At 35.7% G+C, this 27,509-nt stretch overlaps 3 protein-coding genes across 4 annotated transcripts; 2 read left to right on the forward strand and 1 right to left on the reverse strand.

The window, feature by feature from the left end:
- The first annotated feature begins 497 nt into the window (after positions 1–497).
- On the forward strand, positions 498–4,109 carry LOC120342805 (uronyl 2-sulfotransferase-like). The gene is made up of 2 exons (XM_078110656.1): positions 498–727; positions 1,391–4,109. Exons 1-2 carry the CDS (start codon positions 716–718, stop codon positions 2,513–2,515), a joined length of 1,137 nt encoding a protein of 378 aa, XP_077966782.1. The 5' UTR covers positions 498–715; the 3' UTR covers positions 2,516–4,109.
- A 1,800-nt stretch (positions 4,110–5,909) lies between these two features.
- Positions 5,910–15,650, forward strand: LOC120341755 (uncharacterized). Of its 2 annotated transcripts, XM_078110931.1 has the most exons (7): positions 5,910–6,165; positions 7,118–7,177; positions 8,177–8,254; positions 9,553–10,176; positions 10,561–10,669; positions 10,819–14,655; positions 15,225–15,650. In XM_078110931.1, the coding sequence occupies exons 1-7, from the start codon at positions 5,957–5,959 to the stop codon at positions 15,339–15,341; spliced, it is 5,034 nt and encodes a 1,677-aa protein (XP_077967057.1). In that variant the 5' UTR covers positions 5,910–5,956; the 3' UTR covers positions 15,342–15,650. The 2 variants fall into 2 exon arrangements, with proteins under 2 accessions (XP_077967057.1, XP_077967058.1); XM_078110932.1 differs by lacking the exon at positions 7,118–7,177.
- LOC120342789 (neuronal acetylcholine receptor subunit alpha-3-like) lies at positions 15,609–24,340 on the reverse strand. The gene is made up of 11 exons (XM_039411768.2): positions 24,194–24,340; positions 23,776–23,875; positions 23,490–23,629; positions 22,809–22,963; positions 21,901–22,036; positions 21,200–21,333; positions 20,557–20,761; positions 19,898–20,101; positions 19,485–19,580; positions 17,671–17,832; positions 15,609–16,715 (listed from the first exon to the last, which is right to left on the reverse strand). The coding sequence occupies exons 2-11, from the start codon at positions 23,819–23,821 to the stop codon at positions 16,533–16,535; spliced, it is 1,461 nt and encodes a 486-aa protein (XP_039267702.2). The 5' UTR covers positions 23,822–23,875; positions 24,194–24,340; the 3' UTR covers positions 15,609–16,532.
- Positions 24,341–27,509: the final 3,169 nt, after the last annotated feature.

Here is a 27,509-nt window from a genome sequence, read left to right on the forward strand (position 1 = left end):
AAAATCTATAATTGGACTTTTAAGCTTTAACAATACATACCTGCGTCATATTGCCAGTAGCAGTGGAAATACAAACGATGAAGCGATAATCTTAAACTCAAAATTACACATGGTCTGGACACAAATAAATTATTTTTTCGTGCTATTTAGTTTTTCATTATTGCCCGTGTATTTTCGAGGATGACGGATGGAACTGCTTTCAAGACCGTTTTTTTTCAAAATTATAATGATTTAGGCTAGTTACCTGTAACATGGTTTACGCGACTCAGAATACGAATTAGTGTAAACAACGACTGATCTTTGTTTTCCTGTTTCCAGTGTTTCGCAGGTTAGTGATAAACTTCGATAGCCCGCGTTAAGCTGTTTGTTTATTACGTGTTCAAATCATCGTAATCGGTGTGAAGACAGATGCTGCAAGTGCTGAAGTGGGAGAAATCAACTTACCAATTTGCGAATAAACAAACAAAATGTTATCATGTCGCTCAAATTAGCGAATTGGCCTAGTTTTGCGTTTGACTTGCTCAGTTTTTTACGAGAAAGTCATTTGCGGTAATAATGTTTGGTCGTAAAAGGGCATTACAAAGATTGATAGCTAAAGAAAGAAATTGGTTAATTTCAGTAATTTAGAGTTTAGCTGCAAGAATTGTTATGTCCGTATGGCGGCTTCGTGAATCGACGAATTCGTACGCAAAATCAAAAATATGATAGCAAGAGGATGGACAAGCAGGTGAAGTGTTAATTTCATTACAAAATATAGACTATGTAATTTATATGGCAGAATAGCAGACACACTTTCAGGCACTTGTGGGTCTGAGGACGAGGTCAGACCATGTAGCTGGACACGGAATACTGGAATAGGTGTATAAGACATCTGTTCTTATCTTCTAACAACTAATTGGCCAGGTTGAATAAACTGTTGGCTAAAATCGCTTTATTTCATACAGTCATATCTCAGATTTAGTTAAACAGCGATAAACTGGATATTGGTAAGACATGATTATAAATACAGAATCAGATGACATAAACCTGTAAAAAGATATTATACTGTAGTAGTTTGAGAATGTATAAACTCTATATTATACACAATAACCACTCGAATAAACAAAAATAATTATCATAATTAATACTATTTATTGATTGAAACTTTTATTTTGATACTATTTTATGTTTATGACCCCATTTTAGGTAATTTTGAGATTTTTGTTATGGGATAAACTGGAGAAAATCCAACTGGTCTCTAAAGCAGTGAATCTCGTGAAAGTCAAACTATCAGTAAGTAGGGTGTAGCTCAAATGAATATGATTTTTTGGATTCGATCAGTAAATCTAATAATGTTATTCAAAATATGAAGTACTGTACATTCATATAAATAAATTTCATTGTCTTGCAGAATTTTTTGTTACGAAATTTTTCTGTAGCAATGGGTGTTGTCCACAAACTGCTATACAGAGTTACCAATGCTAAATTGTACTTGTGCATTGGAATCGTATTATGTACAATGACAATGGGATTTACAACATACTTTCTGAGGCATGGATTAGATTCCAATTACAACCGTGTGATCAAAAGTGAAGGTTTCCAAGGAAAAAGATCATTTGATATTGAAAACGAATTATTCGCTGAGGCAGAGTTGATGTCAAAAAGTAGTCTTTCTACGGCAACAGTGGTTGGTAAAGTTTTTGCTCCACCAACAGTGAGGACGAAAAATTATATGGATAAAATTATTTACAACCGTGTTGGAAAATGTGGCAGTCGATCAATGTTGTCTTTGATCACAAGGCTTTCTAGCCGGAACAACTTTCTGTTTTATGCTTCACCTGTGTCAAATCGAACAAGAGTTCCTCTTCCAGAATCGATCAAAGAAGTTCAAGTTATAAATAATCTACCTTCCCCTAGCATTTATTCTAGACATATTCACTATCTCGATTTATTCAAATATGGTATTTCTGGAGTTGTTTATATAAACATGATAAGAGATCCTATTGAAAGATTCTCTTCCCAGTATCATTTTTTACGATATGGTGATGGTATTAAGGCACAAGGAAGACGCTATGAACCGTGGGAGGGAGGTGATAAAGATATGGACATAAACGACTGTATTCTGAAAAACCATCAACTGTGTACTGCTGGCAGATTATTTTATGTAGTGCCATATTTTTGTGGTCAAGATTTTTTGTGCCATCGTCCATCAAAGGAAAGTTTGTACAGAGCTAAAGTTCATGTCATGGAAAATTACTTGGTTGTTGGATACTTGGAGGATTTCACAGGCATGCTCCAAGTCCTTGAGAAATTACTACCACAATTTTTTACCGGTTCTTTAAAACTTTGGAAAGATATTTCAGCAGACACAATGATTAATACATCAACATTAAAGAAACAGAAAATAAATGAGACTGCATATGCTGTGCTAAGGGAAAGAATGGAAATTGAATATGATTTCTATAATTTTGTCAAAACTCGTTTTAGGATTATCAAAAAACAAATGGAGATTTTTGACGATGACGAAGCCTTGTAAAATATTATTCGACATGCCAATCAACCCCACACTATTGGAATAATCACTTTATCTATATTTATTCTTCAAATATTGATGTCATTCATTTAGTTAAAATCCTGCCTAAGATTGTTATTGTTTATCCCATTGTTATTGTCTTCTTATTGAGATGTGGTATGAAGTACAGTTTTGCATCATTGAAATCATTTTTCACATATTAATATGCTGTGATATATAAAAATTCCCCCATGATGTGGATTTATATGTTAAACAGAATTTTGTAAAACAATTTTTCAGAAATTCAAGATATTCATTTTGAAAGACATTTTGACTATTTGTTGAAACAATTATTGTATGACCCCATATTTGTTCCTCATTTTTCTTCAGTACAGCAAGTGAGTAATATTTGATTTTCTCATTTTACACCACTGTCATAAAATTTCGATTGGTTTTCACTGGATCTACCGTAATTTTTTTACTTGCTAAAATCTTCAAGGACTTTTTTTGTCATGTGTACTCATCTTCATTCCATTTGCTAAGAAATTACTATTTTATACATTTTTTTACATGAAATCTTACCATTGCAGTATTTTTGCTAATTTTTTTGCAATATACTTTGCCAAAGAAACGAAGCGGTGGAGATGATACAGATATTGCTTTAAAAAATTATAAATGGCTCTAATGCTTGCTGCTATCTTTCTTTTGAGAATTTGGGGAAATATAGGTTTAAGAATAGTGGAAGATTATATTATTATTATTACATATATCTTGATCTGTTTTTAATCCTAGATCAACATGTCATGAGTTTTTTTTAAATTTTCATTCGTTTATATATATATTGATTACTCTAATCATATAATGAATTGTACTATGTACAATTGCTATGTTCTCTATGAGAAGATGAGACTGTTTTTACATTTCTATTTTGATTTAATGACTACCAATGCTAGACTAGGACTCGTCTTCGAGTATTGTTGATGCATAAAATTCGAAATTGAGATTTCATTGAATTTTTAAAACTGAGATCCAGTTTAAAATGTTTTCTTATATGAGATTTACCCTCAAATCATAGTCACAAGCTTCTTGGTATATTCTAGTATTTAGATTTGATGAGCACATGTTTACACTCGCTGAATATTTTGCATTGTATTTGTCTGTAATCATAGTCAGTATTTTATACACTTTTTTACTTTATCAGAAACTACTTTCTACCTTTTGTCTTCAAGTTTTTCTGCTTTGAAGCATATTTTCTCACTTTTTTCATGCATTCATCAAACTGTGGTGCTGAAGCATGATGGCTTACTAAATAACAAATTACGTGAACACAATTTATGCCTCAATATTTTCATTTGTTTTCTCTATCAAGCATAGGACTAAAATGGATTATTATATGTATGCTTTTTTTTTAATATTTTTACTATGTAAAATTTTTACTAGCTTGTTTCAAGCCCTACTATACAGCATTAAAGTGAACTTATTATAGCTCAAATATTTTGCATTTGTATGTACTTGTATGAATATCTACTTTTGTAAGCATTTAGTTGTTAGAGTGGTTCATCCACCAATAATTCCGTGCGTATGAAACAAATAAATGGATTACTAATCCCATACCCGACATGGACTGGTATAGCTGACGAGAGGCCGTTGTTCGCCATATGACCAATCCGTCTTATCAGGCTATGGCTTCACGTTATGTTGGTCAGTTACAGATCCAATAGGGGTTAATTCACTCGCCCCTGGGGAGAAAAATTTACAAGTATCGTTGAGCACATATTACCACGGCTTAATTATCCTGCGAGTATTTCAAGTGACATTCAACGCGAACGAAACTTACAATCTTGGTAGTCGAGGTTGGAATGCTTTCGAAAACTTCATAGTTCGAGAATATCGATAGCAATATCTGTAACAGATATTGCTATAAAATGTATGTTCGTAATTCCTGAACAAAACATTGTCCTTCATCTTACCATCTCGGAAAGTTTGTCAGGGGTCAATGACACGGAGAAATAAAATGATCCCTTACCCCTATGAGAATAAATGAAAAAGACCGTCATTTTCTCTTCTATTGTTAGATATTATATTTCTTCACATAAACCAGATTATCATATAGAATAGAATAGTGAACCAGAATCGGACAATGTCTAAATCAAGTATTATCTTGATTTTTGTGGTGTTATGTCATGGATGAAAGTAATTCACCATTCCGGAGGTTATGCCCAGGACTCGAACAAAATAAAACGTCCTATAATAAAGTCAATGTAATGACAAACCTTTATTAATTAATGAAACAATAGCCCAACCAACGCTTCACACAATAAGCTAAAACGTATCGTTTGTCACATGTTGAAAAGGTATCGTAGAGACTCGACCTTTTTGACATCGCGACAGAACAGACACAGCCTGCCTACGACCCAGGTCGCGTTGAGGCTGGGAAATTTATTGTATTAATATGGTTACATAGTGAGTATCAGACATTTGTTTCGTTGTATTTGAAGTAAGACTAATTTTTAATGTTGGCAACATAACTCCGGGGAAGCCATCTGAGCTGTAATTAATTCAGTTCATCTGCTTATACCACTCGGTCGACGATCTTTAAAAATTACAGGAATTTACGATACGACTCCCAATGAGGCATAATTGTAGGTTCTCGAGCAGTTATAGGTCTATAGACAGACATTTACAAAAACGGGATTATTCGTCGCGATCCACTGTAAGTCAGTATTAGAAAAACGCTTTGTTATATTGTCACATTGCGCTAGTACGAGAACGTATAACATTGTCAAATTATCAAAAAAACATACCTCTACAATAAGGAATGATATATGTATACAATTTTACTTTCCATTTCTTTATCGCGATTGCTCTTCCAGTTCGACGTCCAACAATATTAAATTTTATACAAAAAAAGGTAAATTTGCTGAAAGTTAGCCTGATATCATTTTTCTTAATTCAGTGGTCAGTAAGATGAGTAACTTCGGTGTGAGAGAGAGAGGGGTAGCCTATAGTTAGTCGATAATAGTATTCCATACTTATTCTCGGAATGTGTTCGTCCTACGTCTATATAAAAAAAGAGATATTGAGCAACTACGCGCATTGCAATTGTACCTTTTTTATTTGAATTTTTTCAAGTTTTGATTCTTTATACTATGGTACGCTTATTAATTTTTAGCCACCGAAGAAACGCATTGGACACAGGGTGATGATTTGTAGAAATCAGCTACTAAATGAAGTACCGACAATATATTTGTAAAGTTGGAAAGAATACATTATTGCTTTCTCTATTTTCATAGAATGGTTCATTCAAATACGCTGGACCGTTTGTCACTCAACACTGATATCTTGAACATACGCGCCCATACCTATAAATAAATTCGATTTTGATCTTCTTTTATTAACAACTAATTCTCACAGAGCCAATGATAATGTAAATCACGTTTTCATCTTACACAAACCTCCAACACGATGACTTTGAAGTGTAGAGTATTTCTTTTGGATGTATCTGAAGTACAATTTGAGGTGAAGAAGAAGGACAAAGGTGCGGTATTGATGCAAAGGGTGTTCCGTCATTTGAACTTAGTCGAAGAAGACTATTTCGGATTGATTATCAAAGGAACTGACTTACAAAAAGTATGGCTAGATTCGGAAAAGAAAATAAAGAATCAGATAAGCAAGTAAGAGAGTGAAGTAAATGTGCAAATTTGTGAATGGGTTAAACACAGTTGGTATTTGATTATCTATTCCGGATGTTACAATTACCATGAGCATTTATTTTGCACTTTTGATACAGATAAGCTCACTATATTTGCATACTTTGTTATTGTTCGTTGCACCTCTGTAGAAGTAAGCATCCAACTCACAGAAATACAAATATATATAAATATACCTATATAGATAATGCAAGCAAGTGATCACGCCGAATATTTTGCTTGTTACAGACGATCATGAGTTAGGAGAAGATTGAATGAGCAACTTCCCAAAATCATGTGGAGTAATTTGGCGCCGTTAATTTCATACATAACGATTTAATGTTAAGGAAAAATTTGTTTGGTTTGCATAAAAAAAAACATCCACATTATTCCAACCTGGTTTTTAATTAATTGGATTTTTTTTTTTTTTGTTTTTTGATTGAGTTTCTCTTAGGCTAAGTTTCTAACACTGTGGCAATAACCTAACTTAGCCAGAGTAAGTCGTGGGGAGATAACAGGATAGTACCACTGGCTCAAATAATATATTTGTTATATTGCTAGTTCACGCTGGATAGATTACAAAAAACGCAAAGTTTACCATCTGACATTGACGCTTATAGGCAGGTAAATTAACGGACACTGATTTTGTCTCATTATTGACGGTTGGAATTTTTCTTTTGCCTATTTGGCATTTCCTTTCTTCATTTAATTACTCTCTTTCGCTCGTGATTGCTGCTACGTGATATTAGGTTTGATGCAAAGCTCGTCGAATTTTAACGATGATTTTAGACAAATTCATATTCTTGCTATATACTACATTTTACTTGTAGTTTTTGAATATTCTCTTTCTCTCTACTTCCATTTCTACGGCTTTGTAGTTTCATTTACTATCAGAGAAATAAAATATATTAATATTTTGATTCTTTTGTCATGAAAGTTTGCAAAGTATTATTGGATGTTCGTCCGACCAATCGACAGCAAGGGCAATTATACCAAGGTATCATTCCACTTTTCAATAACATTACTGACATTATTTTGATACACTAATCGACTTTCAGGTCGAGATAAAATTTTTAAATCGATGATTGGAGCCTAAGTCGGTGCACCCTCATTGCCAAAATGGCGTTGGATGTACGAACCTAAAAATGCAACATTTTTCGTTCTGTCCCGTAAATGTAAACCATTCTAAGAGTGGTAAGATTGACGAGTTTGAAAGTCATTGGATGGGGCCGATAGTAAAACGGGTAAGAAACCCCGGTATAAGTCAATTAAAGTATATTATACCCTTTTAGTTCAATAATTTATCTTTATGTAGGCTTACCATACGTCCCGCTTTAGGCGGGACAGTCCCGCTTTTTAGCGTCTTGTCCCGCCGTCCCGACAAGTCAGCAAAAAGATGGCGTTCAGCCATCCTTCATAATACACGAACATGTTCTCGTTACTGTTGCTGCTGTGTAGCGCAACGCTAGCCTACTTACTGAAGGTGAATGCGGTATTTTGTTCGTTTCCCGCTAACATTGTTAGCGAACGTATCACATTGGAAGTCAATTCTAATTGGTCCTGTTCGGACGTTCACGTGAATGCAACCTTGAACAACGTCGTTTTGAAATTGTTATCTAGAAAAAAGCATGCTTGGGCGAATAAGTAAATTTTCAATGCCTGAAAACGGCAGACTATTTCATTATTCCTCATTCCTTTTGCTGCACATAAAAAATCTTAATTCGGATCATTTGTATCGTTAGCGTCTATTCCTTTCTATTTTTCGAACTGAACCCGATATTTAGACATAGAATATGCGCATGAACTCTCGATGACAATATGGTCAATGGACAGCCGAGATGGCTTTAAATGTATATAGGACTATCCCTACGTAGTAAAATCGGAAACTGTAAAGTTACAGGATCACAGCTAAGGGGTCGTGTCTTTGGAGGAGTCCCGCTTTGAAGTAAAAAAAAAATATGGTGACCCTATATTTATGTTCATTATTCTATTCCAGAAGTGGAAAGCTGGAATTTCAATTTGCCGTCAAGTACTATCCGACAACTCCTACAAATCTGAAAGAGGACATCACCAGGTAGGTAACGGCTGCATTAGAACTGATACAGTGCAATGTCCGAAAAAATTATGTACTATTGTTGTATCTCTGAAGTTATTACAGGTCAGTGGGTGCCTGTGCATATCAAATGTATCTATTCAAGCATTTGCTCTTTTATATTAATGTTTCCAAATTATTCCTAATGCAAGTTAAGTATTGTGTTTATAAGACAAATTTGAACTTTACCTGCGGTAGTGTTTTGCTGAAATGTAAAAACTGACTTTGAAGAAATTTGAGATCATACTGGTCCAAGCATAGACATAGCATAGATGATATGTATTTCTGCATTTTGTATAAGCAATAAATATTTCATTTGGAATATTCGTGGTATTCACCATAGCTAACATGTTGATACGCGCAATGGTAATTCAGTAATATGACATGTGTTTTTTGTGGTAATTAGATGGATTTAATCTATTGTAAATCTTTATTTTGTTGTTTTGATTTCATTCGAAATAACGCGTAACAGAACACCGATATCAGCGTACATAAACACGTGATCACTGTTCGAAAATAAAACTAGTAATTTTGTATTCATTTGTTATGCCTATGAAACAAAAGACCGAATTCCTTTTAACATTTTACGCGTGTCACATCATTGTGCAGAATAATAGAAATCTGCTATACCTAACTGGCATCCAACAGTAATCGAATTAAATAATTCTGAAAATTTACTAACATGGTTCTCTCTAACGTGCGCAACTGCGCAGTACCACCGTTTCATTTGCGCAGTAAAATGTCATTGTCGCGCACTTGCAACGTTTCCAAAGCGTGGCACATCATATTTTCTAAAGCCTAATAATCAATCAGCTACATATCAAGATCCAGCCATCAACATGGACAAAGTGTATAAACATTGGGAAAGCACGGAAACAGGGAGAAGCTATTATAACTAAATGTTTAATTTATTCTAATCCTGATAATATATTATACTATTTGTAAATAATTTGGGACTAAACCTTGAAAAAAATCATACTCACTAAAGCAAACATGTGCTCCGCGTAAAATTTTCTCAAAGGGAACACTGTTTACTAGCGTATGGCCATCAACTCCACAAATACCGAAGTAACACAGAACACTGGAATTCATCAAATTTTTATGCAGGGAATTCTTGAATCAAACATTTGCCTTCGACTTAATATGCGATACGAGCGCATAATTTTGGTCAACATAATTTTTTATCGATGGGGTTCGTGGTCGTCCGGCTTTTTCTTATTCGTTCACGACCAAAGTATGTCTTTTGTGGTCATTGGAACTTTATTATTCATGATTTTTAGGTATCAGCTCTGCCTTCAGTTAAGAAAAGACCTTGCTACAGATTTGTCATGTTCATTGGATGACCTTGCTGATATATTGTCTTACTGGCTCCAGTCAGAATATCAAGGAAGCGAAGACAATGCACAAACTGTTAAAGACTGTCTCAAAGAGTTTGAAAGTCTCCCATCTGAAGTATCAACAAAAGAATTCACTGACAAGGTTCTATCTTTATATCGTAAAAGGCGTGATATGTCATCTGCAGAAGCAGATGTGCAATTTCTTCTTAAAACGTCCGGCTTAGCAATGTATGGAATTCATTTCTTCGAAGGAAAAAACACAGCAGGAGCCAAAATACGTGTTGGAATAGGAGCGAAGGGAGTCATAGAAAAACTCGGCGACAGATCCACAATATCCCATCCGTGGAATCGAATAAAAAACGTTGTATACAAAGACAATAAATTTAAAATAAAACTTTTACGACCGCCATCTAACGGTGATCCGCGATTAAAGAAATCGTTCATCTTCGACTCGGAAAAACAAGTTTATTTAATTTGGAGAAATGCTGTTGATCATCATGTGTTCTTCCGAATAGGGGAGAAAGATAAGAAGCCCAAACCGACTGCCGGGAGTGGAAAGAAGCCCAAGTAAGAACACAGAAGAGTGTTTCGTAGCATGCCGGCTTTCTTTGTCCAGTAGAAAAACAGAGAATTAAGGAATTTTCGAATTTAAATTTTATTCAATCTTGGCGTTATATATATATCGCAAATTTTAATATTTAGCCACATGATCATATCTTTTTCCAATTGGTATTTGGTGAAAAAGAATCGTTCAATCAAGGGCAAAAAAAATATTTAGAAAGCCAAACTTGATCACTAAAATTGTAATAACGCAAAAGATTATTAGTGATTGCAACATATTTCCGTCACTGCCAACTCAAGGTTTAATGTCTTTCCTACATTTAAAAGGTGCCCATACAACACTAATCCAAACACGTTAAAATATCTTTTACCTTTCGTTTCAACTTGCAGGAAACGACCATCATTGCTCAGAAGACTCAGTTCTAAAAAGAAAAAAACAAAAACTGAATCTGATGTACAAGAAGAAAGTGATAACATAAAACGACTTCAACCTACGGTGGTAAAGAATGTTTCATTTGTGATTAAACATTTATGAAAGTGCAGTGTCATTTAAACGATACTTTTTTCATGATATACTCACAAAACATATTGAGTTCTACACGGCAAAAGCTATTTCAATTCTAACTTTTTCAATTCTAAATTTTTCAGACTCGCCAAGGCACATTGCGTGGTCGCCCCCTTAGTCAGCTAAGTACATCTCAATCATCAGTTTCTACTGAACTTCCAGCCGAAGCAACATATACTATATCTCAAGAACCCCAAGCGGAGTCCGACGCTTCTTCAATTCCCGATGAAACAAAGCCCCATGTAATCGATTTCGGGGAAAAGAGTGACGTTCCGCGTGAAAATGCCGACAAGAATTCCACAACCAAACCGCAACAAGAATCAGAGAGTGTAGACGGGAGAGAATACAAAGATGAAGATTTAATGGAAGCTGTCATTGGGAAAATGGACGGCACGGCAAGTGGTGGATCTTCAACGTTACTTCTTACAGAGACTATTCTTGAAGAAGATGAAGATCAAGACGCACATATAGCATTACCTTCGCCGCGAAAACGAGTTCCTCCTGTAAGCTACGCCCGACTGAAAAGCGACGATGATTCTCACGACTTTGCACCGTTACAGACTTCAAATGAAATGATGCAACAGATCCAACATGCAGGCAGTCTTCTAGAAACCGATTTAGACGCAGAGGTCGTGTTAAGTCCCAAACCACTTGAAGAACCCGGAAGCCTCAGCGAAAAAGAATTTGAATTTGAGCGCTGCAAAACACAAAAAGAAGAAATTCGTTACGGAAAGCGCACTGTACTTATTGAAGACACGAAAACAGAGGAACAGTACACGGAAGTTTGGGAAGAGATTGAAGTTGAACCGGCATCTCCCCATCGCAAACATGAGGTTTCAGATGTATCTACCAGAACACCACAAAAAGACACCATTGTCAAATCACCAGAGGAAATAAATACGAAAACAGGCGATGTCTCTGATAATTCCTCGACTGCCAGTTCTCATGAAGGAGAGGTTCATTTCAATGCCCAAGGATATGTTCAAATGCCTCCAATATATGAAGTCAAACCGAGCGAAACGGAAGAGGCCCCACTACCTGTTTTTGATGATTTACATAAAAATGAAACTTCGCCTTTACAAGGTGAATATAGTGGTGATCAAACAAAATTCAATTACGAAGAAGAGTCAAAAGACAAGTACGGAATAGAAACTGCATTATCAGATGAAGAAATGCATACCGTGTCGGGGTACAATGAACGTTTCCTACAGATTGAAGAGCAACTTCCAGATGACGAGAAACAACAACTTAGTCCAGAAATACAAGAAGTTGCGGATAAGCAACAATCTTCGGAACAAATTGATGAAAAATCAAGGCTTAGATATGACACTAACACATATACATTTAGTTACAACTATGATGAAGAAGATAAACATGATTTGGAACCACACGACTCTTTAGAAGACCAGTTAGAAACAACTGAATACAAATCCGACCACCAAACTAATCGTGACACATCCTACAACGAGTATGACAAAGAAGAAACCTCCAGTATAGACGAGAAGTTCACGAGCATTAAAGAATATGTGCCGGACAAAAAAGTACAATCTAGTGAAGAAGAGTCTGACGAAGAAAGTCGGTATTCGGGAGATGACCATTTCAAATCATTACTTGATTCTCAGGTTAAAGATAGGCTTGAAACTGATGTGGAATTTTATGAAGTATCCCAAACAACAAGTTATGTCCCCCTGGCCGATATTGCAGACGAGGAAGAACGTATTATAGTACAAAAGCGAGATTCCGAAAAAGACGATTATCAAGTAGGTGAGATCAATGAATCTTGGAAAACGCCCCAGGCTGAATACTATGTATCTCGTGGTACTTCTGAAAATAAAGACGATGATATAAATATAGAAATACCAAGCTTGGAGTTAACTTCTCCTACATCTACAATAGAAAGAATTACGAGTGGTCGTATTTCGTATGTCGGCATGACGGAAGAACCAATAAAAGATGAGAAAAATGATGTAGAAGAACATGAGGACAACGAATATGGGAGAGATTCATATGAAAGTGATTCTACTGTAAAAGACGACTACGAATCAAATGAATACTATGGTTCTTCTAAGGTTGTTCTTGCTTCAACCAAAAAAGTTGCAGATGAAATTCCACCACCACCCGCACACGGAATAGGAGACGAATTACAAACCAGGGAAGACTTTGAACTCAGTTCCCTTGGTATAGGAGTTTCATATAAAAGCATGAACGGAGCCAGGTTGCCGTACGCAGCGGCAAGTACAACTGCTGCGACTATCGGGGATGATGATGATCTTTCACTGAACGAACTTGACGATGGAATTTTATACGAAGAGGAACGTTCAAGAAGCCCAGAAGAACGCGGTGGGTTTAGCTATGAGGAAACAGAGAAAATTGAGTTTGCTGAAGAATCAGAAACGAGAGAAATTCAACAAAGTCCACAAGATTCAACAAGCAGGAGCACAAGTTTGTCTGATATAACGGACAATACTGATGAGCTGCTCCAGCCTGATATTTTAGAAAAGACGTGGTCATATGGGGCTGGGCTAGATGAAGATAGTGAATTATTCCAAATATTGTTTCGAACACCGCCGTTGAAGAGACGTCAACGTAGAAATCGATCAGAGATCAACCCGCACGAAGTTCGTCAAGGCAAGCATGAGGCGATCGCTTTTAAAAGTACATCAGACGAAATTCCGGTTAGTCCAAGGCGGAGAGAAAATTTGAGCAGAAGGCCTTTCATTCCAAGTTGGCCTTTTGATCCTGCATCCTTGTTGAATTCTCGTAATTTGGAGGATTTGGATAAAGAAGCCATTCTGGCAGCGATGGAAGCACAAAAAGAATTAGCCGATGAAGACAGAAGAATTGAAGAAATGGAAATGATGGAAGACGTTGAATTGTCCTCGCCAGAAATTCCAGACAGCAAATATTATTCAGCTCCTCCGGGCGATTCACATTTGCCGAATTATCGTGATTGTTTTCCACCATCGATTTCAAGTCGGGACAATTCTCCATCTAACGATAAAGAAAAAGGGGAAAGTTATCAAAGACTTGATTACGCAAGACCGCCCATAAAATCTGACATTATAGAACAATGTGAGGAGAAATTTGATTTGGTCAGCAAAATAAAAATTCGTTCTAGGTCACCTTCTGCGTCTCCGCGTATGGTTGGTGAAGAATTTATTCCTGGGATTCCGGATTTTGCTCAAAGTGTTATTCCATATCAGCTAGAGAGCACGGAATCTATTGAGAATACACAAGAAGTTTCTGAAACAGCGATGCCTCAATATGTCGAGGAAGAAATTGACCCCGAATCTTTAAAATTTCCGAAGCCAATCCTCAAGTTCTCAGCACCAAAAGAAAAGAAAGAATGCCTCAAATATCGTTATTCTCCTCCAGCAGGTGAGAAACAGAACCAAGATGACCAAAGTCTTTCTACATCAGAGGCTTCTGTGGAATCTGGAACGGACGAAACGCAAAGTATCACTATAATTTCACAACCTCTTCCTGAAAACCTGCAGGCGCCGGCTGCAGATATGCAAACTTCACAGCATGTTACATCTTCGGGGAGAAGCACCCCACAGTCTGCTACGGGAGGAAACTCCAGTCAATCCGAAGGCTCGTCTTCGAAATCTTCATCTTCCAGTTTTCCACGATTCATTCACAGCGTTTTTCCTCTTCGACGATCCTCATCTAACGCGAAACCTCGAGGTCGCAGTAAGACACGAAAGAAGCACGAAAATAAAGTGACAAAGCAAAAAAATAAGAAAAAACCAAGATCAAAAAGCAAAGACAAAAAGAGCAATCAGTCCAAAATTCTACCAACCATTCAAGTTACAAGTCCTTCCAGCCCAGATGGTCTTTTAGCCTTTCCGTCCCACCCACACTATAGAGCTCTTCCTTACCAGCAGCAGACAAACAGTCTTTCTCCGGAAACAGCTCAGGTATAGTTAGTTTTACGCCAATAAAAATTTGTAACCTAACGTGAGTATATTACGTTCTCCTAGTTTGCAAATGGTAAAATGACCACTATGTTATATATGCTTAGATAAAATTTTGGGAGTCATATGGGTTTCATAACGAAATTTTTAAATAAAAAGGCCTCTTCGAATAAGGAATATTGCATTAACTGCAATGAAAGCTGTTGTGGGTTCTTACAAAACATTAGTTTTCTTGTCAAGTAGACTTTCCATAGGAATCTGTTATTTTTTCTGAGCCGATTTTTCATTTGTTTTCAGTCTACAATTTCGGGGGATATTTCAGCACAAGTATACGTTTTAAGGTTGATAAGAAAATTCGGTCCTCCTGAAGTATGCGCACCAAGCTGAACTCTAACTTGGTATACAACCTAAGCTCAGGTTGTGCGCCATCTTGGTGCGCATACTTCAGGAGGTCCGAAAATTCTAATATTTCTCTGAACAATATCATCTTACAAATGTGAATTTTTTTCATGAAATTTTTGTTATTTTACATTCTTTCGGATGGCTTCATCGACAAAATATTACAATTTCAGACTCAACTTCACTGTCAATATGATCAAGAAAGTTTGGATAAAATAGTTCTCTCAGAAAGTGACGACGCACATTCAGATTCTGATGCTCCAGTGACCGCTCGAAAAATTGAAAAATAAGGGATTGATTCAATATATTATGTCCACTGTCCAAAATGAACTTTACCATTTTTGCTTGCAATATTTGTTTTATATAAATGCATAGAATCCGAGCAATAGCTTATATGCATGGCTTATAAGCATGGCATGGCTTGCTCTTTTTATGTACATTTATATTTTAAACACATAGGTTATCTATTATGTAATTAAGTCGAAGTCCGCATTTGCGTATAATTTAAATAATATAACGTACCTATCCATCACAGAAACATCTTTTTTCAAATAATATCAATGTTTTATATTTTATTACAGTTTAATTCAGAAAAGTATCAAATGATATTGATTGTATTGCTAAAGCAACAATAGCTTAGCAGATAATACTTGCCCCTTCGAATATCAGACTTTTCGAAATCATTCAAGCTCTGAACCTATTTGTTGATTACGATACCAACAGCCATCGAATATTAGACAAATTTGTAGTTCAAATAAGGTCAATAGATAGACATAACATTATACCATGAGCAGATATTGATTCATTTTCATATTTACTACCATATTATTCTATTATAGTAAATATTGTATATTTGTTGCATTCTTATGTATTTATAGTGAGAATAAACTATTTGTAGTAGATCGTCATTGAGAAGTTAATAAAAGCTAGACAGCGTAGTATAGACAGCGCATAGAAAGTTTAAAGCTTCTGCTCATTGGGCCTTGAAAATTACAGTTATATATATATATTTATAGATCGAAATCCAAAATACTTACTTCTGTGGGAAATGTCTCTGAAGGTAACTAATCGAATGCGATTTATTTTTAGTGTGCTAGTCTTTTTAATTGAATAAGCGTTAATCTGATCCTACTAATTCTAAATCCATATCAGTTGTTTTCGCACAAACGCTTTAGGTGTGTGTTTGTGTTTTACCAAACATGAAACTTAGACCTTCAGGCAACAACAGAGGTGGGTGTTCAGAGCCACTACTTAAACAACTCAGTTCGTAAACTGCTTAGATGCTGGACTCTAGTTGAACTTCGTGAACGGACATGAAATGTCCCAATTCGGATTCACAAGCAAAGTAGTACTACGAATTAACTGTAGGATAACATGCTTCATACATGTCGGGGTTAATTAAAATACTTGTACTTGCACCCTTCAAGAAAGTTAGGAAAGAGTTTTCGATGCACGAACTATGAAGTTTGGTTTGTAAATTTTCAGTGCGTTGGTGAACTGAATTTGCCGTTTTCGTTTGCTTGTTTATGTTGGAAAGCCAGTCTTTCATTCTTTAGCATCGGTTGTAGAAACAAACTTGTGGTTCCAATAATGCAACCAATCACAAATATGCACAGAAAAATTCGATCGATAACCATGGCAACGTATTTCCAGTCATTGACGACCTTGAAGTAAATTAAGAAAGCAATTAATCCAAAAATATTGACGCATTACAAAATATCAATCACAAAGGGCACGGACAAATAAGTATAGACTCAACAAAACAGCGGGAGAAAAGGAGTTTTGGTGCAAATTTTTTATTGGGAGTCCTCGGGTTACGACGGTTGCGACTTACGATGTTTCGAGGTTACAAACGCGCACTCCATAACGCTGTTTCGAGGTTACAAACGCGCACTCCATAACGCTGTTTCGAGGTTACGAACGCACTTAACGAACATATACAGATATAAAAGATAATACTGTACTGTAATATCTAAGCCTATAAACTGGATCATTGTGATCAAGAAAATCAGTGCTCTGGGCTCATTGGTTTTCGTTATTTACATCGTAAATGACGTGACCAATTGCGAACTATTATGATTATGAACGAATAATCACTAAGCTTCAGTAACATGGTACAGTACAGTACAGTACTGTAAACAGTTCCAGTGATACAGTATACTGTACACAGTTTCAGTGATACTGTACGTCATTTTGGTTGTTTAAGCCGGTTTTTTCGTAACTTGTTTGATCGTTTTTTTTACTTTTGCCCTTTGTTATGGACTCAAAGCAAAAAAAAATATGTTAAGATACTGTACAGTGTTTGCTTTTATTCACGTGATGTGGAATTGTTTTCTGTTTTTCTAATAAAGATCTTATTTGCATTTTTTGTACATTTTATTAGTGTACAGTACCATACTTTACAATACAGTACGATGTGTATAGAGTAATTCATGCACTGTACCACTCACTGTACAGTATATAATGTTCTGACTTACACTGAAATTCGGGTTAGGCTACACCGAGTCTCAGGAACGGAACTGCGTCGTAAGTCAAGGACTCCTGTATTTTTTTTCTAGTTATTTGCGACCATGCTTTTTATTTACTATTTCGATAAAAGTATACTAAAGCATGACTTACATCACTGGCGTCGTCCTCTCTTTGCATATGTTTAGCAATGTAAGTTACTCCGTCAATTGCTCTTTTCACATCCGCAGAAAAACAATGCTGTGTGGTTTGTTCGGACCGTCCTGCGTTATGTCCATCCTGTGTCGGCAATGATCTGATTTTATCTCTGTATGACTGAAATATACCAAAAGTTATGTCATTACTGAAAATGAAAAGCCTTTTTCGAAGACTGACGCTTGTTACAGATCAATGAAGCTTTGTACATGTGGGAAAAGTTTTAAATAGATCCCTTCTTGCTACACTTGAAAGCAGGGGTTGAACAGAGAGTATTTACACTTCTTTGAAGGTGATTCACATGTTTACCAATGCTGAACGAAAGTTTTACCGCATGGGAATATGTTGTTTATGATCACGCGCGTTTGCCTGATGCCATTCAGCATTTTTTCGTAATTATGCACACTTCGTATAGTGGGTGTACTTAGCTTGTTTCGCTTGGAGCAACAAGCGAGACTCATGCGTTTCACCAGATCGCGTTGTTGTAATATGGCATTGCGAGATTAATTGAATTAAACTGCCATCGACTGCTCTAGAATCGGTAGATAACTGTGGACACTGTGCTGTCCTTGAGACCAGGGCTGGATAAACCATTATGCAAAATAAGCACTTGCTTATGGCACCAAGAGAAAGGGGACACCACAGAAATTTCCATAGTGAAAATTTCAATGTCGATTAGTGGTTAATGAAAGTGAGTTGGTCTGATGACGATTTTTAACAGTATAGTACCTCATTGCGTCAGTCGTCAAACATTTGAATAGCATTTCACCGTTACTTCAATTCTTTTGATAAGCGTTAGTCGTTAAACGTTTGAATAGCATTTCGCGTAACTTCAATACTGTTGAAAAGCGTCAGTCGTTGAACATTTGAATAGCATTTCACAGCAACTTCAATACTGTTAAAAACCGTCAGTCGTTAAACGTTCAAATAACATTTGTCTGTTACTTCGATAATGTTAAAAAGCGTCAGTTGTTAAACGTTTAATTAGCATTCGTCCGTAACTTCAATACTGTTAAAAAGCGTCAGTCGTTAAATCTTTATAACATTTCGCCGTTACTTCGTTACTGTTATAAAGTGTCAGTCGGTAAATGTTTAAGTAGTATTTCGCCGTACTGTCATATTCAATTTCACCGAAAATATTAGTTTGAATTACAACGCGAGACTAACTCTAAGATGCTGGCGAATTTATAGGCGTATAATAATGCGAGCCAGGGCTGAATTAACCATCAAGCAAAATGAGCACCAAGAAAAGGCGCACCACAGAAATTTTCATTAGTGCGTCAGTGTTCCATGAGATAATTAGTCAGCCGATTCAGACCTCAATATTGACCCAGTTGAAATAAATTTTGCTTATTTTCTTTCTCAAGTACCAATTCAAATAGCTTTATTAAAGTTTGTAGATATGAGAATTGTTTTCGAAAAATATCATGTAAATTAATCCTAATTTCGTATTCCATCAGTACTATCTATATACTGAAACTTACTTATTCAATTTCAGATAGCCTAGAACACTAGTTACATTCTCATTATTATGTTTTTTTTTATATATATAGGGCATCAAAGTTTCAAGTGCTCAGGACCCTGCCTGAGACCCTTGCGGTAAGAACAGGCCTTGGAGCAATCATTATCCCTAAAATTGTTTCATCGCCGTAGTGTAGTCTAATCTAGTGTAGAGGCATCATTGCAACAAACTTATTTCGGAGATAATGACTTATTTCAGATAAAATAACGATTTGCGGGAAGCATCATCAACTTGTGAAAAACGGGATTACTTCGGTTTGTAGAGTTCTTCGTCCGTTTCCAAGAGTTGCTTTTGCAAGATCTCGCAAAGCACTTCGCTTCGATTTCGGGCGTTTCATGAGCAGTATCTAAATATTGGAAAGACAACTCTGTCAAATGGTTGAAATATTGACGTGATTTACAAATATATGAACTAAAAAGTCAAATGAGTACGCAATATTAACAAAATTCTACCAATATTAAATTTATTAGTTTAAAAGGAAAGCGATTTTCACCACAATAGCAATTAACCATTCCAAAGACAATTCAGCAAGGTATCCATAGGTACACACCGCAATCCACAAATAATGGCAAAATTTTGGCGAAATACCATTTACAGTTATCCTGATTTTTAGGTAGGAAATTCTGTTTAGTTTAACTACTACAACACTGTTTCGTAACCAACCTTTGGCAGGATTTCTAAAAACAATGTCTTCATCCATGCTGGCATCTCATGGGTATTTGGAGATCGATGATGAACGTTCAAAACAAATACAGTGACAACGATCGATAAAGTCACAAATATCATCGTGAATAACAAGTATTCTCCGATTAATGGAATTACCAATGACGTAGATGGAATGATTTCAGTAATGACCAGAAGGAAAACCTAAAATTAAAAGAGTCAAATTTTCAAAAAGTAAAGTTAAAGCAGAAATATGGATGGACAGGTTGGCGTATTCTTTTGTTATTGAATGTCAAGTATAATAGCAATTCTACTTTTCATAATTTAGATTTTCATTTATATCATAATGAAATGCTGTTGTTGATATGATGAAGAATCCACCCATCAACACGCTGACGGCAGAATTGTCGGGTCGGGCTTCGGAAATCTTGGCCAGCCCGGTTCAAATTTGCAGCGAACGACTGTAAATGATTCTAAGTCGTCAAACACGCTGCCCGATTAAACAACAGTGGTCTTATGTTGTATTTTGTTACTTCGTGGGTTGATATGAAAAATAAGTTTTCGTCTTTGTCATTGAAACTTCGCGTTTGAATGAGTTCATAAGTTCATCATCACGTTAGGTTAACAATTGTTCTCAGCTGAAGTAAAATTCTACTTACGGTGAGTGAAAGTAATACAGAAATACATAATGTAATTTTTTCTCCACAGTCTGATGGTAAGTAGAATACAAGTACACTGAGGAAAGAGATGAGAAGGCACGGAATTATCAAGTTGATCATGTAAAACAGTGGCAATCTCCGAATATAAAACGAATAGGTGATGTCAGGATAAATCTCTGGACAACAGTTATATTTTCTTTCGTGTCTATAGGTTGAGAAGAAGTTGATCATATGTGAGAACATGAAAAATGGAATAAACTCATACAAATATGGCATTGTAATATGGTATTGAAAAAACAAGCTCAAAATAGACGCCAGTCAAATGCCAATATGAGTAATTTCGTCAATAAAGGTAAAAGGTACGTCCTCAGTTTCAAAGACGCAGCAGCCTTTCGATGGATTTGTATAGTTTATAATCGCCAGGGTAAACAGACAATGCTCGATCAGATCCTACTGTATTAATATTTCTCCTCTCTCGGTTTTCAAATTCTTGGGTTATACACACATGTGTGGGATTTATTTACATAGTTATTGTTGCAAAAAGTTGAAAAAAAACATATGTCCTTACCCACCTCCAAACATAACTTACGATTCTAGATGAGTAATTTAAATATCTATTCACCATCGCATAATAAGAACTTACCTGTAACCAGATGCATCCAACACCTCCCATTCTCCACTTTCCCAATATTCTTTTCTGTTAACTTTATTACTATACATAAGCAAATCTAATCTTGCCTTGTCATATGTCCAAGAGCCAAACTTCATTGTACAATTCTAGAATAGTTTCATAATATTGTTTTATTTTGAAACATGTTCTCGTGGTTTATTGAATATATAATATTATTTCGGGAGGTTTCAGGTTCAAATTACACGGGAACTAATATACGCAAGAAGAATGTTGGACTCTTTGCATCATTTGGGCCAAATGTACATGGTTTCAGTAATAATTTCGAGTATTAAAAAGTATTGTGGAAAGATTGAATCCAATACATCCAGGGACTTTGTATAATAATTCGATTGATCAAACCAAATATGCGCGTGTCATGATTAGATACGGGTTCATGGATTGCAGAGTTATTGCTTTTCTTTTGATTTTGCTATAAAATCTATCCCTCGAGAATGCCTTTGATTAGTATTGCAGATCAATTGATTTTTATCGAGAGCTTCTGTAATTTCATTACCGTTAGTTACCAGGATGTTTCAATGTAAAAAAAAAGGAGTCATATTTGGGTAAAGCTACATCGATTCGTCCATGCTTATAGTTTTACATGTTCAATATTGGGCGCATAAAATTTAAAAATAGGTAAACACTAATGCTACCACTATGTACGTGGTACTTACTTGTGTATCAAAGGGAAAATATGAGACATCAATACTACATGAACTTTTAAAAATAGCTGGAGGAGTCCACGTTATGCTACCTGTATAATGTACCAATGCCTTTGTTGTCTGCTCTACTTGAAATCTACCAACGGCACTAAAATAAATAACGGTAAGAAATGATACAAGGTAAGAAGAAGGCATTGGTTGGCCTTTGATATTGCAATCGCGTATTATATAGATTTGTATTGTTTCAATAATAGCATTTTACAATTTGAAGGTAGGCCATTCTAATCTTTTTCGTCAATGTTCTATTATTGGACACAAAATGAAACTATGGACCGTTTTATCAAATTGTAGTTGTTTTTAGGGTTCTTGTGTGGTCGGGGTTTCTTCGCAGCTAGAAGGCTATGATATATATTTCAACCAAAATTTTCACCAGTAATGTGTAGTACCAAATCAATGTACGCCGTTTGAGCGATAAATTATGAGTTGAAAATTGGATGATTTCTTCCAACGTCAGACACTGTGACTGTAGTCATTTGACATTGGCTCCACGAGACCATGCATTGGCCATTGCTATCTTATTATTAAACGGGCCGTATTTTGATTAACAGAGGAAAAGCACAAAGAATCCTATTTTATATCTTAGAACTTAACCCTTTTGTAACACAACAAGTTGTTCGGGGTGGATTAGTTCGCGGTGTCTTGGGATTTCCATGCAATCATAATTTGATTGACAGTTTCATTCTGCTATTGGATCGATGAGTTTTGTCTCAGACCGCGATTACTATCAATTAGAAATCTTACACGAATTCTAATTAAATTTTAATTGACTTAGTATTGATCTTAATCCAAAGCTTCAAAACGTTTTGCATCTTTGTCACTGCTGACGAACCATTCAATAAAGAGCAAAAGATTTTACTTACGTGTTGTATAAAACAATATCAGGTCTCCATATATTTTCCGATGGAATTCTAAGATATCTGACATCACCATATAAACTTGGATCCCACTGCATTTTATAATCGAACCATTCTTGTTTTAACCATAGATTTGTCATCATAATCTGATTGATTTCATCCTGCAGAATAGGCTATTCATTTTCAAATTGGTCATTTATGTGCAGGGCAGCAATCTGACGTGATCACATAAATAGCGATAGGTTTATTATCCTTTAATTCTTTTCATAACATTTTTTTTATGTAGTTTTGAATGGTTAATGTTTTCGCATGTTGTTGCTGTATTATTTAGCTGTATTTTTTGTAAAATTGAATAAATCTAAATAAATACCAAGTTGAATGGCTGCTCGACTTTTTGTGTGTGATCATAACATATCAATCCCCTTATTGCCGATTTCGCATATTAGAGGAATGGATGTGTACATTTCGACGATTATATCATCGCCAGCCGGTCTACATTATACAAAACGAAATAGTTTTCTAACAAATCAAAATTAACTTTAACGTTTTTGCAAGGATATAAATAAAGTTTTTTTATTTTACAATTGACGACGACTATTCCAGTATGCATGTTACATGTTAATATATAAACCCTTGAAGTTCCGATACATCACGAATATAATGAATGTATAAAATTAAATTTCTTACGACTTTTACAAGTTGTGACATGAACAATTCCAATGCCACGACGACACTATCATTAGCATTTTCCACTGGTCGTATCCATGGATTGTAGTCGGAAAACAACACTCGATATAACTTTTCCTCGTCTCGAGTTCCAAAACAACCTGTAAGATAACTTAATTTGAAATACATACAGCAGTGAATTGAGCTTTTCTACAAATGAAGAGAATATTTTTCAATGCTAATTTAGACTTGTTTGTTCTCAGCATCAAGCCGATCATAAATTAAGTATACTCGTATGATATTATACCTGTGATAAGAGTCAGGAAGAAAAAGATGTATTTTGAAATTCTCATGTTCCCGTGAGTGTCCAATGCTGCTCCGTGAACAAAAATTGACTAGTAAATAATCTAAAAAAAAATATATTTTGGTAAAAATCGTCACAAATCTTCAAATCCTATATTGTCATAAAACAGTGTTACTAAAATTGTTCAGTGGAAAGAAATGTAATCTTCCCTTGTTCTATTTGTGGCGAGTATTCCTGTCTTTTGGACACCTTTCACACCTTCCTACAGCAACAACTGTAAAAAATTATGCAGTATCCTATTATACTCTAAACTTCACCATTCCACATACAATATACCCTTTTAGTTGTAACGAAAAGATAACTTAAAACTCAAACGAACTTCTTTTACATTCGCTTATTTCTAAACATATTTTACGCTAACGTTGGTAGTTTCATAAATCTCGTCCAAAGTTTTCTGCATCATTCCACCATAGTCAATCGGTTTTCAACTTCCCAACTATCGGGTAAATCCGACGTTTCCAATCGATTCAAATTTGTGTTCTTTCATTCATTGTGTCGGATTTGATTAATCCATGCTTGAGAGAACAACGATGAGGCTGGGAAAGTTAAAAACAATATTGATTGGTCAAACTGTTTCTAAAAATAGCACCATTTTTATGACATAGATTTAACGAAAAGTATGATTAAAATCGTGTGCAAGAACTCTTCTGTAAAAAACGGGGTTCCAAGCAATTATAAAAGTACAACGCAGCTGGGTAATTTAGGTCTTAATCGGAGAATAGTTTGTGAGAAGATTTATCAGAAATTGTAATTGCGTTTCTAAGCTAAAATTCAAGAAGCGATCGTATACAAAAAATCATTTTACTTCTATCGCCGCAGTGATGAATTCTACTCCACATATTGATCTGCGATATAACGAAGAGCAAGAAAAGTGTTTGATAACTGTTTAATCGATAATTTAATTACATAACTATAGTTCTATTCACTCAAGTAGATTGGGAAAATGTTTTCTTGCGTTATTCGCATACTGATCCACCTGCGCAAAGGCATAGAGCAAGGAAAGGTAGTTAGTTTCACGTAACTCCCGATACACTGTTAGTTATAACTGTTAGTTATAGGCCGCGAGACGAGTCCGTTTATCTTTCAGTTTCGTAGCGCACAAAAGGGAACTACTTGGAAATAATTTTAAAATGTTCCTTAGACCAGAGGTTCACAACCTTTCTACTCCGGCGGAGCGATAAAATTAATCGCGGACCGGTAGAAAATTGAAATGACCGGAACATAAATAAATAACATATATTTGCGTAATATAATGCAATGTCGGGCATTCAATATGCTTCTAGACAGAAAGGCACACTTAAAAACATTTCACACGAAGAAAAACTATCAAATAATGTGCCGGCTAAAATTGAAATGGGTGAAACATAAAATAATGTATACCATATATTTGCGTAATGAAATGCAGTGCTGCACACCCATTATGCATAAGAAAGGCACGCTTAAAACATCTCGCATAAAAAAACATGTACCGATAAAATTAATCGCGGACCGGTAGAAAATTGAAATGACCGGAACATAAATAAATAACATATATTTGCGTAATATAATGCAATGTCGGGCATTCAATATGCTTCTAGACAAAAAGGCACACTTAAAACATTTCACACGGAGAAAAACTATCAAATAATGTGCCGGCTAAAATTGAAATGGGTGAAACATAAAATAATATATACCATATATTTGCGTAATGAAATGCAGTGCTGCACACCCATTATGCATAAGAAAGGCACGCATAAAACATCTCACATAAAAAAACATGTACATGCCAAATCATGTACAAACACAATTAATTCTAGTGAGAATTTTGCTGCTGTTTCGTTTCCAATGTCGGATTGCAAACGAGGCCTCAAAGCAGTTTCTGCAACACGTCTCTCTGCAGCGTCATGCAGCCGATTTCTTTGCTTCGTTTTAACTAAAGCTATTGATGAAAATCAGGAAAAGCACGTAGAACAGAAAAAGGACGCGTGCCGATCTTTAGGTTTCTGAATCTTGCGAGATTTGATGAAGCGCATTCGCGATGAATCGGAGCCGAAAAAGCGAAAAGTGTAATTACTCGGCACAAAGATGTCGTGAAAGACGTCGCAATATGACGACGGAAGAGAAATTACGTGATAAACCAACGCAACCTCGTCTTCGGTAAAGCGACTGAAAAAAAATGACTGAGACGGCAAAAAAACAATAAAATTTCTCGCGGACCGGCGAAAAAGCATTGCGGACCTGCGGTTGGGAACCACTGCCTTAGACTAATAATAACTAAAAAAGACGATGGGAAGGCTACCCAACTCAACGCAAGATCGAGCAGTAATAGCTGAAATTCATCCGCCCGCTAACAGCTGATCAAATTTTAATTGTTAGGTCGTGCAATCACGAGAGTCTTGCTACGCAACTGGGAACAAGGTATTATTTGATACTAAATTTCTAAGAAACATTTTAGAGTTATTTCCAGGTAGTTCCCTTATGTGCGCCACGAAACTCATTTTCTAGGCGTTTTTCAGGGCCTCGTCTCACGGCCTATTACGCTAAATTTATTCATCGCCAAAATTGTGTATTTTCTTTTGTCGTGTATTGGATGTGGAAGAATCAATAGTAACATCGTTTACTCATTCAAGTCCGATGATAAGTTCTGAGTTGGATAATTCGTACAATACTCATCGTCGATATCAGTAGTTTTAAAACTCTAAAATTCCACTGCCATATCGTTTCCGCGGAAAACAATGTTTACAATGTCTAGGTGGGGATAGAGAAATCGGAGAAATGTTCGTAACGCTCCACTTGGTGAATATTTTGCAGGGTTATTCTCGATTTAATTTCCTTGGTCGTTTTTGTTTTGATCTCTACTTTATTGAGTTTGCCCAATGACATTAAACAACATGATAGGCAACTCTGACGTCACTCCATAAGACTACATGCGAAAGATTGTATTTCGTGATACGCTCCAATGCACATATTTCTCGTCGCCTTTTGCGACGGTTTTCCGCTTGCTTTTGCTACTCGGCGTCTTCTTTACGTGTAGTACCTGCCTTTTTGCGCCTGTAACGAAAGAAAATAATCTCTATATCTGAGAAGTTTTGCTCATTTGGAAAGCTGGAATGGCAGACAAGCTGTAAAGAGTAATTCTGAACATCATAGACGTTTTTTTTATCAGAGAATATTACAAACGCGATAGCGTAAAGATTTGTGTGAAACATTTTGCAGATAATGACACAGTTCAAAGTTAGTAATTTTAATGTTTGCGCTTAAACATTGAAATTTCATTTAAAGAGGGTGTCATACAAAACAGCAAAACTGTTTTTACTTCTCTTAAAGGTGCTGTGATACAATTCCATAACACAAAGTTTGAAACAATCGAACTTGCTTTAGTGGTGAATTTATTAGACATATTACATATTCAGTTAATCGTAGGTAACATTGCTGGTACATAATGCCTCGTAGATAGGTTTGTGTCTAAATTTCTAAATTTAGCTCATAGCCCGCTAATTAATATTATCTTCTATGCAGGAAATTGCAGGGCTGATTCAACTTGCAGCCTTACCGATCACCTGACGATGCTCATTTAGTTTGTCTCAAGTCTTCTTGAAAGACTTGTGTGAATGGAAACTACCTATATGTTTTGCCTTCCTCCGACTTTAGAAGACAAATTTATTTTGAAGGATTTGGCATATAATTCTCATTGATTG

The sequence above is a fragment of the Styela clava genome, chromosome 3, assembly GCF_964204865.1.
Source record: "Styela clava chromosome 3, kaStyClav1.hap1.2, whole genome shotgun sequence".
NCBI classification, from domain to species: Eukaryota; Metazoa; Chordata; class Ascidiacea; order Stolidobranchia; family Styelidae; genus Styela; species Styela clava.